This window comes from Colobus angolensis, unplaced genomic scaffold (assembly GCF_000951035.1).
Source record: "Colobus angolensis palliatus isolate OR3802 unplaced genomic scaffold, Cang.pa_1.0 Scaffold337, whole genome shotgun sequence".
NCBI lineage: Eukaryota > Metazoa > Chordata > Mammalia > Primates > Cercopithecidae > Colobus > Colobus angolensis.
Window position 1 is genome coordinate 2,073,988 of NW_012116677.1, and position 20,327 is coordinate 2,094,314.

Genomic DNA, 20,327 nt, shown 5'->3' on the forward strand with positions numbered 1-20,327 from the left:
ATCTCCATATGCTTTTTTAAACATGTTCTTTGGTCTCCACAGTTCTCCTCCCATATTTCTTATAAGTTGGTAGTTAGATGTAGAGGCTTAGTCACTGGCAGGCTTTTTTGTGGGGATAGGGCAGGGATGGCAAGAATAAGTTATAAGTATTGCTGTGTATTGTATGACATGCACACATGCAATACGGCACACAATGTCTGGTTGTCTCTTTTTTTCTTTTTTTTTTTTTAATTGTACTTTAAATTCTAGGGTACATGTGCACAATGTGCAGGTTTATTACGTATGTATAATTGTGCCATGTTGATTGGCTGTACCCATTAACTCGTCATTTACATTAGGTGTTTCTCCTAATGCTATCCCTCCCCCATTCCCCCACCCCACGACAGGCCCGGGTGTGTGATGTTTGCCACCCTGTGTCCAAGTTTTCTCATTGTTCGATTCCTACCTATGAGTGAGAACATGCGGTGTTTGGTTTTCTGTCCTTGCAATAGTTTGCTCAGAATGATGGTTTCCAGCTTCATCCATGTCCCTACAAAAGGACATGAACTCGTCCTTTTTTGTGGTTGCATAGTATTCCATGGTATATATGTGCCACATTTTCTTAATCCAGTCTATCACTGATGGACGTTTGGGTTGATTCCAAGTCTTTGCTATTGTGAATAGTGCCGCAATAAACATACGTATGCCTGTGTCTTTATAGTAGCATGATTTTGTAATCCTTTGGGTATATCCCCAGTAACGGGATGACTGGGTCAAATGGTATTTCTAGTTCTAGATCCTTGAGGAATTGCCACACTGTCTTCCACAGTGGTTGAATTAGTTTATACTCGCACCAACAGTGTAAAAGTGTTCCTATTTCTCCACATCCTCTCCAGCACCTGTTGTTTCCTGACTTATTTTAATGATTGCCATTCTAACTGGTGTGAGATGGTATCTCATTGTGGTTTTGATTTGCATTTCTCTGATGCTGAGTGATGATGAGCATTTTTTCATGTGTCTGTTGGCTGCATAAATATCTTCTTTTGAGAAGTGTCTGTTCATATCCTTTGCCCACTTTTTGATAGGATTGGTTGATTTTTTCTTGTGAATTTCTTTAGGTTCTTTGTAGATTCTGGATATTAGCCTTTTGTCAGATGCGTAGATGGTGAAAATTTTCTCCCATTCTGTAGGTTGCCTGTTCACTCTGATGGTAGTTTCTTTTGCTGTGCAGAAGTTCTTTAGTTTAATTAGATCCCATTTGTCAATTTTGGCTTTTGTTGCCATTGCTTTTGGTGTTTTAGTCATGAAGTCTTTGCCCATACCTGTGTACTGAATGGTATTGCCTGGGTTTTCTTCTAGGGTTTTTATGGTTTTGGGTCAAACATTTAAGTCTTTAATCCATCTTGAATTAATTTTTGGGTAAGGTGTAAGGAAGGGATCCAATTTCAGCTTTCTACGTATGGCTAGCCAGTTTTCCCAGCACAATTTGTTCAGTAGGAATGCTTTCCTCATTTCTTGTTTTTGTCAGGTTTGTCAAAGATCAGATGGTTGTAGATGTGTGGTGTTATTTCTGAGGACTGTGTTCTGTTCCATTGATCTATATCTCTGTTTTGATACCAGTACCATGCTGTTTTGGTTACTGTAGCCTTGTAGTATAGTTTGAAGTCAGGTAGCGTGATGCCTCCAGCTTTGTTCTTTTTGCTTAGGACTGTCTTGGCAATGCGAGCTCTTTTTGGGTTCCTTATGAACGTTAAAGTAGTTTTTCCCAATTCTGTGATAAAGTCCTTGGTAGCTTGATGGGGATGGCATTGAATCTATAAATTACTTTGGGCAGTATGGCCATTTTCATGATATTAAGTCTTCCTATCCATGAGCATGGAATATTCTTGCATTTGTTTGTGTCCTCTTTTATTTCATTGAGCAGTGGTTTGTAGTTCTCCTTGAAGAGGTCCTTCACATCCCTTGTAAGTTGGATTCCTAGGTATTTTGTTCTGTATGAAGTAATTGTGAATGAGAGTTCACTTATGATTTGGCTCTGTGTTTGTCAGTTATTGATATATAGGAATGCTTGTGATTTTTGCACTTAATTTTGTATCCTGAGATGTTGCTGAAGTTGCTAATCAGCTTAAGGAGATTTTGGGCTGAGATGATGGGGTTTTCTAAATATACAATCATATCATCTGCAAACAGGGACAATTTGACTTCCTCTTTTCCTAATTGAATACCATTTATTTCTTTCTTCTGCCTGATTGCCATGGCCAGAACTTCCAACATTGTGTTGAATAGGAGTGGTGAGAGAGGACATCCCTATTTTGTGCCAGTTTTCAAAGGGAATGCTTTCAGTTTTTGTCCGTTCAGTATGATATTGGCTGTGGGTTTGTCATGAATAGCTTTTATTATTTTGAGATACATTCCATCAATACGTTCCATCAATACCTAGTTTATTGAGAGTTTTTAGCATGAAAGGCTGTTGAATTTTTTCGAAGGCCTTTTCTGCATCTATTGAGATAATCATGTGGTTTTCGTCTTTGGTTCAGTTTATGTGATGGACACGTTTATGGATTTGCATATGTTGAACCAGCCTTGCATCCCAGGGATGAAGCCCACTTGATCATGGTGGATAAGCTTTTTGATGTGCTGCTGCATTCGGTTTGCCATTATTTTATTGAGGATTTTCACATCAATATTCATCAGGGATATTGGTCTAAAATTCTTTTTTTGTTGTTGTATCTCTGTGAGGCTTTGGTATCAGGATGATGCTGGCTTCATAAAAAGAGTTAGGGAGGATTCCCTCTTTTTCTATTCATTGAAATAGTTTCAGAAGGAATGATACTAGCTCCTCTTTGTGCCTATGGTAGAATCCGACTGTGAATCTGTCAGGTTCGGGACTTTTTTTGGTTGGTAGGCTATTGATTATTGCCTCAATTTCAGAGCCTGTTACTGGTCTATTCAGTGATTCAGCTTCTTACTGGTTTAGTCTTGGGAGGGTGTATGTGTCCAGGAATTTATGCATTTCTTCTAGATTTTCTAGTTTATATGCATAGAGGTGTTTACAGTGTTCTCTGATGTTTGTATTTCTGTGGGATCGGTGGTGATATCCCCTTTATCATTTTTTATTTCATCTGTTTGATTCTTCTCTCTTTTCTTCTTTGTTAGTCTTGCTAGTGGTCTATCACTTTTGTTGATCTTTTCAAAAAAACCAGCTCCTGGATTCATTGATTTTTTTGAAAGGTTTTTTGTGTCCCTATCTCCTTCAGTTCTGCTCTGATCTTAGTTATTTCTTGCCTTCTAGCTTTTGAATTTGTTTGCTCTTGCTTTTCTAGTTCTTTTAATTGTGATGTTAGGGTGTCAGTTTTAGATGTTTCCTGCTTTCTCTTGTGTTCATTTAGTGCTGTAAATTTCCCTCTACACACTGCTTTAAATGTGTCCCAGAGATTCTGGTATGTTGTGTCTTTGTTTTCATTGGTTTCTTTTTCTGTGGCTAAGATTGATGAGTGATCTATCAACTTTCCTTAGCAGCTTTTTCTCCTATTTTAACAGCGTTGATCGTCATTTGCCTAGATCCGTTATTTGATCAGGAGTTACAAAATGATGGCATTCTAAGTCTGTTATTCCTTTTGCTTTTATTAGCTGAAATTCTTCTATAAAGAAGACGTCCCCCTCGTCAGCTACATGATACATTAAAATATAGTTCATATGGGAAAGGGAAGATAATATTTAAATTCTTTGTCTTAGTCTATTACTTTTAAAGGTCTGTTGCGTATTTAAGCATTTTGTATCATATTTACCCATTGTTATAAAATTAAGTATGAATTGGGTCTGTTTTGGTTTTTGTACTGAAAATAATAGAAAGTTATTATTATGAGATATAATCTAACATAATCCACATTATATGATGTGCCTCAAGAAGGGTTATGATACGTGCAAAACTGAGTGAACGTGGACTCCACACTAAGGTTCAGACTGCTAAATGATTGTTAGTAAAGTTATAATTGAAGTGATTACATTCCAATATGAATTTGGGGAAAATACATTTTAGTTTTTATTTATTTTATTTTTACTTTTTTTTTTTACAGCTTTTAGACTTCTTGGATCAGCATCCCTTTTCATTTACTCCTCTAATTCAGAGATCACTGGAATTTTCTGTAAGCTATGTTTTTACAGAAGTTGGTGAAGGCGTTACATTTGAACGATTCATTGTCCAATGTATGAATCTTATTAAGATGATTGTCAAAAATTATGCTTATAAGCCATCCAAAAATTTTGAAGGTAATTGCTTTACTGACAGTTTAAAAGAGTTATTTTAATCTTAAGTGTGATATAATTGCTATATTTATGTAATTGTAAAATTTTTATTTTAGTGTGAAAAATAAATTGTTGCTAGGACATGAAATAGAGATGAGGATTATAGACTTTAATATGTTTATGCTAGCTTTTAAAAAACAATGTAGTGCATTTAATAAGTCATTTTTTGTAGCACAAATTGGTTGAAGCTTAGGGACTTTTAAGAATTAGGTACTATAGTCATCACTGCAGCTCATATTATAGGGTGTATTCATTTGAACAAATAAGAGCTTTCTCTGACTTTATATAAGGGTGATTGTTTCTAGACAGGTTAAATTGTTGTATTATTTGAAATTCATTCCTATGTGTGTGTACCAAAGTGAATGAAGAAGTCTTGTTGGTAGGGGAAGAGAGAAACACACGCACACCCCCCCATCCTCTATATATGAGGAAGTCATTTCAATGTGGCGTGATAGTATTGCATGGTAATATACAAGCTGTAATGGTAAGACAGAAGCAGGATTGATGTGGGTGTGTTGTAAGGAAAGAATATCTTTGAGATTTGTTTATAATAAAAATGAAAATTTATCCACAGGTATAACTTTTTCCCTGAGAGTGTATTTTTTGTTTATTTAAATTACATAATCCACTGTGGCTACAATGTTTGGCTATACAATTAACTTGGAAATTTCATTTTTCTAGATAGCAGCCCTGAAACTCTTGAAGCCCATAAGATTAAGATGGCATTCTTCACATATCCTACTTTGACAGAGATATGTAGAAGATTAGTCTCTCATTATTTTCTATTAACTGAAGAAGAACTGACAATGTGGGAAGAAGACCCAGAAGGCTTTAGTAAGAATTAATTTCTTAGTGTTAGCATGACTTTTCTCCCCTTTCTATAAATATCTATTTGAGTGATAGGTATAATATTGTATTTTCATAAAGCACTTTTGATCTGGAAATCTTGGTTTTTTAAAATTAACTTTTTCTTTATTATCCTTTAGAACAAATTGAGAAGCAGAAAATGAATGACTTACACAAATATGATGTAGAATTTTGTCCAGGAAAAGACGTTTTTAGTTTTTAGATTCCTTTAGAAATATATCATGTATTTTCAAACAAAAATATATAATTAACTCTCTCTTATCAGGTCAGTTTCTGTTTTGTGATTCATTCCATATTATTTTTTATTTGTAGAAATTCTTGCAAAGAAATTTGGAGGTTTTTGAATAGTTTTTTTTTTGGACAGGACATCTTTGTATCTGTTTGAATTTTAGTACTGGATAGATAAGTGGAATAAGTCTACTGGGACCCTTGCTGTAGAAAATCAAGGAATCATGTGTCTAATAAAGTACTTGTGTATGAATTACTTACGCTATGGTGGGACATAGGCTAGATTTTAGCCTCCCTTTTCTCTTTGGTTGGATGCCCTTGCGTAGTTACACATGTTTCCTAATATTTTAAGAGTGCCCAAAAGTTTTTTGTAATACTTATTTTCGCCATCCTTTTGGTTTTTAAAAATAATTTTAGTTTTAATACAGGATTGTACTGTACAACACGTCTTTTCTTGTTTTTTTTTTTTTTGCTTTTTTCTGAAACATCTTGTTTCGATTTGCTTTCTTTATACAGTACATACAATATTGTAACATGAAACATTGAGTCCCTAAATTTTTAAGAGCCCTGAAGTATTTTACTTTAAATTTAAATATAAATACAAGAAATTTATGGAGAGTATGAGTAATCATTGTACCTAGTGAAACATGATTACTGTATTGAAATGAAATGATTCTCAGAATTGTAATGATATTGGATCAGGTGATAGCAGATGCCCTGGAAATGACAAGTACTTTGAGCTTTTTTCCATAAAGTATTGTTGTCGAAAATGAGAATGCTTAGGGATATAGTAAGCACTTAATAGACGACTGTGAGATACACAGCTGTGATCTGTAGCATATAGTAACAAAACCTGTGTAAGGCCTGTGTTCCCAAGGATTTGCTCTTAATGTTATGTTTAGAACAGTTCACAGAAATATTATACTGATGTTATTCAGGTCTTTGTTTTCCAAACCAAGATGTTGAAAATGTCATTATTACATGTTTTTAATTGCAGCAGTGGAAGAAACAGGAGGAGATTCTTGGAAATATAGTTTAAGGGTAAGTATTAATTGCAAGAAAAATTGATAGGGGAAAACGTAATCCTTCTAAAGCTCTTAGTAGAGAATGACACTCTATTAAAGATTCCAAACATTTGCTGGGCATGGTGGCTCACACTTTAATCCTAGCAGTTTGGGAAGCCAAGGTGGGAGGATTGCTTGAGCCCAGAAGTTCAAGACCAGCTTGGTAAACGTAGTGAGACCCTGTCTCTGTGAAAAGTAAAAAAAGAAAAAAAAAAATTAGACCAGAGTGGTGGCGCACACCTCTAGTCCCAACTGCTCGGGAGTCTGAGGCAGGAGGATTGTTTGAGCCCAGGAGGTTGAGGCTGCGGTGTGCCATGAGCATACCACTGCATTTCAGCCTGGATTACAGAGCAAAACCCTGTCTCTTTTAAAAAAAAAAAAAAAAAAAAAAATTAAAGATTCCCAACATTAAGTCAGACAGATAAGAAATTGTGTATAAGAAACTAAGAACTATATTAATATTAAATTATGACGTTTAATCTGAATTTTTTTGTTTTTGTTAACTTGGAGTTTGAAAATGAATTTTTTCTTCATCTTTCCCATTGCTTGGGAAATAATTCGCATTGCACAAACAGAAAATGTTTGTCAAAGTAAAAGCTGCCACTCTTAAGCTAGAATTTTTTCCTTCTCTGTATTTCATTAGTGAAATTTCTTTTGGTATGTTATTTCTCTTACCACTTAGTGTGATTCTCAGAGACCAGCCCATTGCTTTCAGTTATAGGATACTTTTATAACACATTTATTAATATGACAGATGTTTTGCCAGTACCAGATGTGATGTTTGAGCTGTTCTTTTTAAGTTTTGTGCTTACATAATTTACAGAATTTGCTATTTGTTTTCTAAAAATACTATCTTTAATGTTTTTAGACTCGTAAACTTACAGTTGTTAACCAGAGAGATTACTGGTGATTTTAAAACTTTAAACAATTTAATTCCTTTAATTTTTAAAAGTTTCTCTTACGGAGAAGTTTAAACATACTAAAAAATAGAATAATATAATGAGCCCTTCATGATAACCTAGTTTATTAGTTATCAACTCATGGCTACTTTAGCTTCCTGTAAACATCTTCCAGTGTTGATGGTTTTGAAGTAAATATCTGAGATGACACATCCTCTGACCCTGTTTCAGAGTGTATGTCTATAATGTTCCTTTTGAAACACGACACTAAACCTTAAAAATTTAATTAAAAAATGTAAATATTGTGAACCATCTAGTGATTCCTTTTTTTAAATTTAAATAAAATCATTGTTAAAAAATTTTTTTGTGGGTACATATTAGGTGTACATATTTATGGCGTACATGAGATGTTTTGATACCAGCATGCAATGTGAAATGATTCAGTACTTTTTAGAACCAAATGAATCTTTGTTTTTAAATGTAGCTAATGCTAATTTCTGTCACTGCTTGTGTTTGTTAAGAGAAAGACTACTCTTTTGGAAAATTGGAGTTCCTGTTTTTGCTTATTATATCATTGCTAAGAAAATACATAATAGCTACTTGGGAGGCTGAAGCAGGGGAATTGCTTGAACTCGGGAGGTGGAGGTTGCAGTGAGCTGAGATCGCGCCACTGCACTCCAGCCTAGTGACAGAGTGAGACTCTGTCTCCAAAAAAAAAAAAGTCTTGGATAGTCAGCCATTTATAGTACTGAACTATAAACGAGTGGCTACAGAATGCTTTTTAAATTTAAGATATGATTAATTTAAAATGTATACTTTGCTTTCCATAGTTTTAAGTTTTTGAATACGTAATGACAAATAATTGAAATAAATCAAGTTTATCTTATTAATTATAATTTGATTTTGTTTTCCTTTGTGTTGGTTACAAAAAATGGTAATCTTACTTTTTTTTTTTAACAAATCAAAAGTTGGAAACATTTTCAGAGTTTTAGGATTTTAAGATTGAGTATTTGCTTTATTATAAAATTAGTCGATATAGTATGCAACTGTTTTGATGGGAAATTTGTCTTTTTCCCTCCAGCCATGCACTGAAGTATTATTTATAGATATATTCCATGAATATAATCAGACTCTTACTCCTGTACTTCTAGAAATGATGCAGACACTTCAAGGTAAGGCATATTTTGTGAATAACTTTGAGTTAATCTATTTAACATTTAGTTAAGAAATAGTCTGAGTGCCTATAATGCATACAGTACTGTTTCCTGTGTCATATAATGAATATGAATTTGAGAAAAACAATTTTGAAACTTACTATCTTCCAAAGGGGTGACATTTGAGATAGACCTTGAATTATAGTTTGGAAGATGATAAATTTTCCTGTAATAAATGCAATAGAAGCAAACGCAAAACAGTAGTTATACTGCTTGCAGAAAGTCTGTCTGGAGCATGTTGTTGAGAAATAGTGAGAAAAGGTTAAAATAGTAAGTATTAGCCTCTCAGAATGGTAGCAGTGGGAATGGAAAGAATTGATGATGGATTTGAGAGAAAATATTGATGTAAATTTTTGACACTTGATCATTACACTTTATGCACAAGTAATGAATTACCTGCCTATTAACTAACATCGATTTATTATTTCTGTCTTTTCTGCTAGACTGTAAGTCCTAGGGGCATTGATCATGTCTGTTTTGTTTATACTTTATTCCCAGTGCTGGGCATATTCAGTGACTATTGTTACTTGATTGACTTTTGGCAACTGATTGAATGTGCTAGGGAAGGAAAAGTGATCAAAGATGATCCTAAACTTTTGAGTCTTAATGACAAGGAAACAGTTACCTCATTAGAAGTGGTAGGAGATAGAGATATACTTTTGAAGTGCATGTATATAAGGAACCTTGGGAAAACAAAAGAGGATCTTAAGGACAGAACCTGAGATTTTCACCTATAGTGATATGAGGAAGTAAAAGCCTTGTAAAAATGCCAGGTGTGGTGGTGTATCCTAGAGAAGAGCATGTTGTCAGAAGTGAGTGTTGGCCAGGCATGGTGATTCACGCCTGTAATTCCAGCACTTTGGGAGGCCGAGGTGGGCAGATCACTTGAGCCCGGGAGTTCCAGACCAGCCTGGACAACATGGCAAAAACCTGTCTTTACAAAATTAGGAAAATTAGCTGGGCCTGGTGGTGAGTACCTGTAGTCCCAGCTATTCAGGAGGCTGAGGTGGGAGGATCATTTGACCCCAGGAGGTTGAGGCTGCAGTGAGCTGAGATCACTCCACTGTACTCCACCCTGGGTAACAAAGCAAGACCTTGTCTCAAAAAAAAATAATTTTGTGGTATATAGCACATTAGCATTTTGTAGTGTATATTTTCTAGAATGTTGTTTGTCATAACATTTGGTTTTTAATCTTGTGTTCTCTAATGATAATCATAAAACTTAGACTTTCCCTTTGTACCTGTGTCCATGTTTGATACCATGAAATGTGCTGTACTTAATTGAATTGGGAAATTAACAAATTGTGTTTAAATATAAATTTTTAAAAATCCAGTTTTATTTGCTTCCACTGATACCTATTTTTTTTTTTTTAGGACCCACAAATGTGGAAGATATGAATGCACTGTTAATCAAAGATGCTGGTATGTTAAACTTAAGTGATTTAGAAGCATTTATTTATTCAGTAGATGGAGAATCTGTTTTGTGGTAGATTTTATGCTGAGGGTGTTGAGATATAAGAGTAACTGAAATACGGGAACAATCTGATTGGGGAGATAACCAAGTAAAAAGATAATGCATTATAATAATGCTATACAGGATAGTTAATGCTAAAGTAGGTGATGATCACCAGGTAGTTTAGTGTGTCTAAGGAAAGACCCCCAAAGACGTGTAATGGGAGAACACAAGGATAAATAGGAGTTACATGTGCACGGAGGTGGTGGTGGAAAGAGGGTGGTGCATTCCAGGGAGAATGGAGCAAAAGATACAAAGACTTGAGGGAAAGAGGAGGAAGCACAGTTAGAATTTGAATTGTGACTATTTTGGTTTAACTGAAGCATTGGGGTTAAGGGTTGAGTTGAGACTGGAGAGAGTTAAGTAGGGACCAGGTCATAAAATATTACATCCATTTTAGAAGCAGTCATTATTTTATCATTTTTATAGTTGGACTTAAATATTTTAGAATGAATTGAATTTTCTGTTTGAAAGTAGTAAGGAATATTTAGGAAAAACATGAAGTAAAATAATTTTTCTAAAATGTCTGCTTACATAATTTCCCTAATTAACATATTGTGTGTTTCCCTTAATGAACATAGGTTTCATACACTCATTTGCGGATCTGATATCTGAAACTTTTAATTTTTTTCTTAAATTTTCTTCTCAGTGTATAATGCTGTTGGATTAGCTGCTTATGAGCTCTTTGACAGTGTTGATTTTGATCAGTGGTTTAAAAACCAGCTTCTTCCAGAATTACAAGTCATTCACAATAGGCAAGTATAAAATTTTGTATTTATTATCCACTTACTTTTCCTTATTTATTCTATTAATGAAGACAGGAAGGTATTAAAATGGCTTACAATTTAAAAAATGCAATCGTATGAGTTAAGTAATGTCTTATGTGGAAAGGAATAAGAATTTTGACATCTAGGAAGTATTTGACATATCAGGTAGTTTGTGAGAGAGAAGGAGGACTTTATGCAAAGATGAGGGAGGATGGAGGTCTCTGAGTTCAAGAAACTATGCCTAAGAAAAAGACAACTGGAAACTTAGCAAGAGGTATGCCTAGTGTCAGAAGTAGCCTAACCAAAGTAACATCTGTGACAAGTGAGTGTCTTGGGATCACATAATGCATACTGCAAGTCTCTGGGAAGACAGTAGAGTAGAATGTAGAGACATCATGGCAAAAACATTCAAGTACACTTTAAGTTCTAATTGAGGTACCTAATTAAATAGTACAGATACATATTACATTTAGTACTATGAATTACGAAATGAATGAATTTAGTACATTTAATAGCACATTTGCCCAATGCTTTTTTTGTGAAACAGAGTCTCATTTTGTCACCCAGTCTAGAGTGCAGTGGTGCAATCTCAGCTTACTGCAACCTCTACCTCCCGGGTCCACGAGATTCTTATGCCTCAGTCTCCCGAGTAGCGGGGATTACAAGCGCATGCCACCGCACCTGGCCAGCCCAATTCTTACGTTTTAGATACATTTAAGCACTTGCCTACTTACTTAAATTTTAGGTGTAGAATACATAAAATGAAAGGAAAAACCTCTTTCATAGTTTATAAAATTATTTCTTAGTTTAAAATTGGATAATTTAAAAAAATTCTAAGGGGTGTTTTTCTTAGTTTGAAGGGTACGCTTCTACTGATTCACTTCAGTATACCTGCGGCCTATCAGAATACTTAGCATATAGTCGTAGACAGACAGTTAATATTTGTTGACTAAACTAACGAACGTACAGAAGGTCACATTTAGAGCCACAGAATTTGTAGAGCTGGAGATACTCCAATTCTTGCCAGTAAGTAGCTGTTTATCTCTTCAGTTATTCAGTCATTTATTCAGTTAACATATATTTTTAACATTGGAATTTGCCATGTCCCATAAGGCGGTGTTGAATAAAATAGACTCTGACTTAGTCTCAGGGAGCTAATGAGCCTTTGATGGAGAGAGAACTTTCATTGGCGAGACAGATGTGCAGTTTAGTTGTCCTTGAACCCTAGAGGCTATTTAGTATAAGATCTTCACTGTCCAGTACAGAAGCTACCTATGTGTGGCTATTGAGCACTTGAAATGTGCTTAGTACAACTGAGGAAACAACTTTCCAATTTTAATTAATTTAAATTTAAAAATTAAAGCTATGTAAAATATTTATTGATTACATGTTGAAATGATAATATTTTGGATATATTGGGATATGTAAAAATTTAATAAGATTTTATTTGTTTTTTTTCTCTTATAATGTGGGTACTAAAAAATTAAAATAATATACATGGCCTGCATTATATTTCTGATGGACAAAGCTGATGTAGACCAGTGTTTCTCAAACTTTAATGTACATAAGAGTCACTTGTTAATCTTGTTAAAGTTTAGATTTTGACTTAGTAGGTCTGGGACAGATAAGGCAATGCACACATTGAATAGCAAAGTGATCTATAATTTTACCTCTGTTTGGATGTGTCTGTGACTTTGGAATTTTACCTTTCTGAGTTTCATTCTGTTTATCTGGAACAGAGAGTCTAATATGGTCTTACTCCCAAAATTGATAGTTCTTTGGTGCTTTTACTTCACTCTACACAAGTTGTTACTTCTGCCTGTGTCACTTGGTTCAAACAGTTTCTGTCCCTTGAAATGACATTTTTTTACCCTTCAGCTCCAATACTGTTTATCTCAAAGACCTGCCCAGATTCCATCTGTCTCTGCCCATTTCTTCTCTTCCTTTTCTAAAGTCCTAGTACACTACTTTGTGTTTTTTAATTCCTTTTAGGTATGTTATAAACTTCTTGGGGTCGGGAATACTTACGTACATATTTTTGTAACTTTATTTATTTATGTATTTAATTTTTGAGATGGGATCTCACTTTGTCACCCAGGCTAGAGTGCAGTGGCATGATGTTCGCCCACTGCAATCTCTACTTCCCGGGCTCAAATGATCCTCCCACCTCTGCCTCTGAGCATCTGGGACCATGGTGTGTGCCACCATGCCCAGCTGTTTTTTTGTAGTTTTGGTAGAGACAGGGTTTTATCATATTGGCCAGGCTGGTCTCAAACTCCTGCCTGAGCTCAAGCGATCTTCCCGCCTCAGCCTCCCAAAAGCTGGGATTACAGGTATAAGCCACTGCGCCCAGCCCAGTTTTTGCAACTTTAATGAGCATTTTTTTTCCCTATATGTTTGATCATCTTTTAGAATTGTGGTTTTTTTTTGGGGGGAAAAAAGTGTTTCATTTATACACAGAAATATTTATCATCTTGCCACTAAAATTTACGTAATAAGGTACTTCATGAGTGAAATTCTTGGACACAAATGTTTTGAACTGCATGATTTTTCTCCTTACCCGAGCTTTCATTTCTTTTAGCGAAGATGATGAGAGAAAGAAGTGTATATGCATGCTACTGTAAATGTTTTGCAAATGTTAATATATGTTATTTTGGTAATCTGAGTCACATTCTTTTATTGTGTACCTCTTACAAAATTAGCTTAGTTGAAACCACAAAATTTATATGAACGTTTTATATAAGCCTAGAAGTTTCTTACATTGTTCTGAAAATAATCTTCATAGTATTAACAGAAGTGGAGCAGAAAATTAAATACAGGAGCTTCTTTATTATTATTTTTGGGAAGCTTTCCAGTTTTAGAGTTTGGAGCATTGCCACCGTTTTTGGTTACTTGAGCTGAAAACAAATGGATTTGGTTTTTATGAAACATATCTACATTGCGGTTCTTTTAAGATAAAAGAATCAGGATTGCAACATATATGCCTAGGAAAAAATTTTTAAGTATTAAAAATTTTAATAATATTAATTTATTTAGATCAGGACTTCATTGTTCATATTTTGTACTGTGGTACATTTCGAAGTAGCCTTTAAGCTTTATTTTTTTTGACAGAGCCTTGATCTGTTGCCTAGGCTGGAGTGCAGTGGCAGAATCTTGGCTTATTGCCAACCTCTGTCTCCTGGGTTTCAAGGGATTCTTGTACCTCAGCCTCCCGAGAAGCTGGGACCACAGGAGCATGCCACCATGCCCTGCTAATTTTTGTATTTTTAGTAGAGATGGGGTTTCACCATGTTGCCCAGACTGGTCTTCAGCTCCCGGCCTCAAGTGATTTGTCCTCCTGGATGGCATACTAAAATGCTGGGATTATAAGCGTGAGCCAGCACACCCGCTTTTAAGCTTTTATGTTAAAAATGCAGATTGTATTCTTACTACATTTTAGATTTAAATGATAAATTATACTAAATGAAATAGACCTGTTAAAATATTTAACATTTTAATTTCATGATTTTTTCTTGTTTAGGTATAAGCCATTGCGGCGCAGGGTGATTTGGCTCATCGGTCAGTGGATTTCTGTGAAATTCAAGTCTGACTTAAGACCCATGCTTTATGAAGCAATCTGTAACTTGCTTCAAGATCAAGATTTAGTGGTATGTTTCTTAAGTGCCTTAAAAGAGTTAGTTTTTAAAGTTTCACCTGTGCAAATCATCAAGTTCACAACAGTTTATATGTCTTCTTTATAATGTTTACGACCTTTCACTGCACTAGTTACTCCTTGGTGAGCAGTTTGATTTGAGGGTAGAAAAGTCTTTGATTATCATTTGCCCTTCCCATTACTAGTCATAGAAAAAAAAAATTAAACTCTACTGTTACAATTTATAATTTCTTAGTAAGAAAAAAAAAGGCAGTTTAAAAAATCCCTTTATAGCTTATATATTCTTTTTAAAATTCAGGATAGATGTTGGCATTGAAATAGCATCATAATTTATTTCATCTTTACTGTTGATTCTTTGTCCCTCATTTGTGAGAATTTTTTTTTAAGACTTTGGAATTATTGGGCTCTTTTAAGGGATTTTTCTTTGTTTATGGTATTCATATATTATTGTTGATTTTGTGTTACTGAAAACTTGATAGTAAGCTCTTTGTTGCTTTTTCCCCTTCAAAGCTGTAGGTTTGCTGCTTTATTATAAAATTACTGAAGTAGTAGTAGTAATTTTACAGGCTTATGATTTTACGAAGTTTAAATTGTAAAGAATAGTTTTCTTTCTTTTTTCCTACTGGTGCTTTACTGTATGCCTGGGTGAATATATTAGTGACTTAATATATGTGTTCGTTGTCTTTTCCTGATTTTCCATTTGCTTTAGGTAAAATTAAGTGATTTTTTTTTTCTCCCCTGAGTTGTGCTAAGATCTTTTTAAATCATTTCTTCGTCTCCTCCCTTTACCCTGCCGGATCTTATTTTTAGTTTGAACCCACCTAGTTTTTGCCTTTCAGCACAGGCTTGGACTATACTTCTCTTTTTTGCATATGCTGACATAAAGAAAACTACATGTAGTGTTCATTAAAGGAAAACATAAATAGGTGAATTTGTTACAGAAACACAATACATTCCAAAGGCAAATAGAACTGATCTTTGGATTTTCTACCTAAGTATTATCTACTTAGTGTAAATGATTTGAGAATTTAAGTACCATTCTGTAATTATTAAATACTAATTAAGTATGGGAAGTTACAAGAGAGCCTTGTGGTGTTTTACTGGGTTTACATTCTTAGAAATGTATTAATATAACTTAGCTGCTTCTAAAATTTCTATTTGCTGAAATTAATTTTCTTTTGTAATAGCTTTAGAATAAAGCATAAGATTTAAATTTTTGCTTTCCTAGTTGGAAATATTATTTGCTCTTCTGTCAGAGAGAAGATATTAAATGATTTATGGATGTGTTACAAAAGCGTTAAATTTCAATTAAGTTTTCTTTGGGAAATAGAGAAATTGCTTGGAGTTTTTCTTTTTTCTTTGTTTTGTTTTGTTTGGTTTTGTTTTGGGAGACTGAGTCTCTCTCTGTTGCCTAGGTTGCAGTGCAGTGGTACGATCACGGCTCATTGTAGCCTCAATGTCCTGGGCTCAGCTGATCCTCCCACCTCAGCCTCCCAGGTATCTGGGACTATATAATGCCACAACGTCTGGCTGATTTTTCTATTTTTTGTAGAGATGGTGTTTCGCCACATTGCCCAGGCTGGTCTTGAACACCTGGACTGAAACAATCCACCCACCTCAGCCTCCCAAAGTGTTAGGATTATAGGCGTGAGCCACTGCACTGGGCCCAGAAATTGCTTGGGTCTTAGACTTGTTTTATAATGAGTCTATTAAAAAAGGAAGGAGAAAAATGAATTGTTTTAGCCAGCGCCTTAAAGACAGAACATTAATTCTACCGGATACCAACAAATGTAACTGGAGAGAAAGGGATTCATGGCCAGATAAGTTTGGAAAACTTTGAGATAAATATTCAAATGGGCCTCTTAGTAACACAACTGTTCAAAGCCTTTAAAAATGTACATTTGCGGTGTGCGTAGTGGCTCACGCCTGTAATCCCAGCACTTTGGGAGGCCGAGGCAGGCCGATCACGAGGTCAGGAGTTCAAGAACAGCCTGGCCAGCATGGTGAAACCCTGTATCTACTAAAAATACAAAAGTTAGCTGGGCCTGGTGGCACGCGCCTGTAGTCTCAGTTACTTGGGAGGCTGAGGCAGGAGAATCGCTTGAACCTGGGAGGCAAAGGTTGCAGTGAGCTGAGATCGCCCCACTGCACTCCAGCCTGAGCGACAGAGAAAGACTGCGTCAAAAAAAAAAAAAAAAAAAGTACGTTTGCATTATGACTAGCCCACATGACTAATACATTAGTATTCATAGAATATACTTTGAGGAAATGTTGCTTTAGATTCAGCCTTTGCCCTTTATATCTTCTAGTGGCTACATCTCATGTTTACATGTTTTGCGTTTGCTTTATACTGTCCCTATTATTTTGCAATGAATTGTTAAGAAGATTGTTTAGTAAGGCACCAAGTTAATGTTGTAAACCTTGGCCTTTTTTTAAAGTACATTTAAAGAATGTATAAGTCATACTGCTTTAATTTTCAGCCTTTGAGAAATGCTAGCTAATATAATGTGGGGAGATACCTTATACATGCATACATATACACAATAGTGTACAACCATATAGAGATATGTATGTATATATATATGCAAACGTACATTTATATATATAAACGTATACATAAACATTGTGTATGTGTATACATATGTGTCACACGATTAAGTCAAATTGCTACACTGAGGAAAAGTTATAAACCAAAAAATATGTCACTCTATTTGCATTATATTTCCCTAGATCAGACAGTAATTTTATATTGTCACACATCTATCAGAGGTAAGAGACTTTCTCTGCCCAGTGGCCTCTGATGTTATAAAATTTGTGAAGTCCTGTGCTAACTAGAAAAGTTGCTTCCTCCAGTTGCTGCACTGCTTCTGCTGTGTTACAAGTATGTAGATCCTGATGAATCGAATTCCTCTCTGGCTTTCAGAATCTGCATTCTTTTTCCTAAGGGCTGCTGTTAAGGAGTCAGGATACATTTGATGCTGATTAACTACTGTTGTCCATGTGCTGTTCTTTTGTTATTAGGAGACTGTGACAGAGTAGAAGTAGGTGTTAATTTTCTTTTATTTTTTTGGCTGCTCCATAGAAACAGCAGGGCTACCCCATAGGCAAGAATTTTGTCAATAAAAAATTCAGCAACTAACAGAAGAGGCACTTGTGTGCTCATCACTCAGTTACCCATATTTTCATTTGTAATATTTTCCACATATATTTCAAATATCTTATTTAAGAAATAAAATATTACAAATGCAATCGAATTCCTCTGTCTCTTTCCGGTCTCATTCTGTTGTCTTTGTTAAGCAGAGGTTTTACATGTTAATAGATTTATTGATTGCTTTTTTCTTTCTTGAGACAAGGTCTCACTCTGTTGTCCAAGCTAGACTGCAGTGGCGAGATCACGACTCACTGCAGCCTCGACACCCCATGGCTCAAGCATTTGTCTCACGTCAGCCTCTCGAGTTGCTAGGGCTATAGGAGTGTACCACCACGTCTGGCTAATGTTTTGATTTTTTTGTAGAGAGGTCTCACTGTGCTGTCTAGGCTGGTCTAGAATTCTGGGCTCAAGTTATCTTCCCACCTTGGCCTCCCAATGTGTTGAGATTACAGGCATTAGCCCCTGGGCCTGGAAAGAAATCCTTTTTCTTTACTCTTGGTTTTTTATTCTGCCTCAAATTTATTTTTGAGTGTGATGTAAGGAAGTTTCCATCTTTCTTTTTTAAAAAACAAGGATAGCAACACTACAGTGATTCCTTGAATAATACATAGTTTTCTTAGTGGTCCATAGGGCTGTCTCTGTCATATCCCATGTTTACATGTGGACCTGTTTCTGGAATTTGTTCCGTTTCATTGGCCTACTTGTGTAACTCTATTTGAATATTGTTGTTTGTTGTTGTTTTTCAAACAACAGCTTTTGTAGTAAGGCTTCACACCTGGTAGGAAATGCGTTCTTGTAGCTTTCAATACCCACACATTTTTCATAGTTTATGAAAGATTAAATACTGTTTTCATTAGCCACGTTTTTTTGCATGTGATCCAGTGTTTGTACTTACTGTTAAGTGACACCGTTTTATACTTATTGTTAATAGACTATCTCTTTTGGAGCATATCAGTAGTTCCTTGTGCCATAATTTGAGAACTGCTGACCTGGATTCTATACAATAGACCAAAACACCTTCTAAAAAAATATCTTTTACACTCTCCCTTCCTTTCCCTTTTATAACATATTAGTTAGTAGATGGAGTGCTTATGACAACTTTTAGGTTTTAGAACATTATTTCCACACTATAAACTAGCATTACTAAATTTTAGGTTAGAGGAACTTCTTTTCCCAGGACTACAGATGATTCTTTAAACTGGGCTTCTTTAGGCTGTAGAGTTTCTGAATTAATTGTATTTTTAAGTTTCAGAAATTCAAAAGTTTTTAGAACGTTTTGGCTGGTCACAGTGGCTCACGCCTGTAATCCCAGCACTTTGGGAGGTCAAAGTGGGCGGATCCCCTGAGCCTGGCCAACATGGGGAAACCCCATCTCCATTAAAGATATAAAAATTAGCTGGGCATGGTGGTGGGTGATTGTAGTCCCAGCTACTCAGGAGGCTGAGGCAGGAGAATTGCTCGAATCTGGCAGGGGGAGGTTGCAGTGAGTCGAGATCAAACCACCACACTCCAGCCTGAGCAGCAGAGCAAGATTCCATCTCAAAAGAAAAAAAAAAAAAAAAGAAAAAAAATTTTTTTAGAAAGTTTTACTTTACCTTCAGTAAAACAAGCAGTAAATTACTAGAAAATCAGCATTAGGATAATCTTTCACTTTTGTGAAAGCCTATGTAAGATATAAACTGCGGTACAATCAGAAAGCCTGTAGTTTGAGGGTGTGGTGTGGTTGCTTGTGAAGCAAGGAAATGGCCATCTTCATGGGCACGTTGACCACCAACCAGCATAGACATATGGTCATGTGCTGTTGCATGACAGGGGTCTATTCCGAGAAATGTGTCCTTAGGCGATTTCCTCATTGTGGAGACATCACACAGTGTGCTTTTACACAATCTGAGATAGTAGAGGCTCTCTAGGCTGTGGGTACAAACCAGTGTAGCATGTTACTGTACTAAATACTTTAGGCAGTTGTAACATGATGGTAAGTATTGGTGTGTCTAAACAGAAAAGGTACAGTAAGAACATAGTATAAAAGATTAAAAAATGCTACACCTCTATAGGGTGCTTAACTTGAATACAGCTTGCAGGCTTGGGAGTTGCTCTGGGCGAGGCAGGGAATGAGTGATTAGTGAATGTGAAAGCCTAGAAAATCACTGCATACCACTGTAGACTTCATAAACATTGTACAGTTAGGCTACACTGAATATATTGGAAAATATTCTTTCTTCAGCAATAAACTAACCACATCTTACTCTAACTTTTGTTTGTTTGTTTTTTTGAGACGAGTCTCACTCTGTTGTCTAGGTTGGAGCGCAGAGGCGTGATCTCAGCTCACTGCAAGCTCTGCCTCCTGTAACTTCTTTACTTTAAAATTTTTCAAAGGTCTTGACTCCTTTGTAATAGCACTTAGCTTAAAATACACATACATTGTATATCTGTGCAAAAATATTTTGTTACATCCTCATTCTGTAAGCTTTTTTTATTTTACAATTTTTTCCACTTCTAATGATTTTTCTTAAAATCTAAATCAAAGACACAAACACATAAGCCTAGGCCTACGCAGGGTTAGGATCATCAATATCATTGTCTTCCACGTCCATATCTTGTCCCACTAGAAGGTCTTCTGGGGCGTTAACATACATGCAGCTGTCATATCCTGTGATAACAATACCTTCTTCTGAGCTGGGTGTGGTA

At 35.5% G+C, this 20,327-nt stretch overlaps 1 protein-coding gene across 1 annotated transcript in view; it reads left to right on the forward strand.

Moving 5' to 3' along the window:
• The window catches only part of IPO11 (importin 11), a 224,917-nt gene that overhangs the window by 69,534 nt on the left and 135,056 nt on the right, over nucleotides 1–20,327 (forward strand). Inside the window, exons 10-16 of the mRNA XM_011952217.1 lie at nucleotides 4,056–4,248; nucleotides 4,966–5,118; nucleotides 6,377–6,420; nucleotides 8,424–8,514; nucleotides 9,931–9,978; nucleotides 10,719–10,824; nucleotides 14,357–14,483. Of these exons, the coding sequence (XP_011807607.1) occupies nucleotides 4,056–4,248; nucleotides 4,966–5,118; nucleotides 6,377–6,420; nucleotides 8,424–8,514; nucleotides 9,931–9,978; nucleotides 10,719–10,824; nucleotides 14,357–14,483 (762 nt within the window). The remainder of the gene's footprint in view (nucleotides 1–4,055; nucleotides 4,249–4,965; nucleotides 5,119–6,376; nucleotides 6,421–8,423; nucleotides 8,515–9,930; nucleotides 9,979–10,718; nucleotides 10,825–14,356; nucleotides 14,484–20,327) is intronic.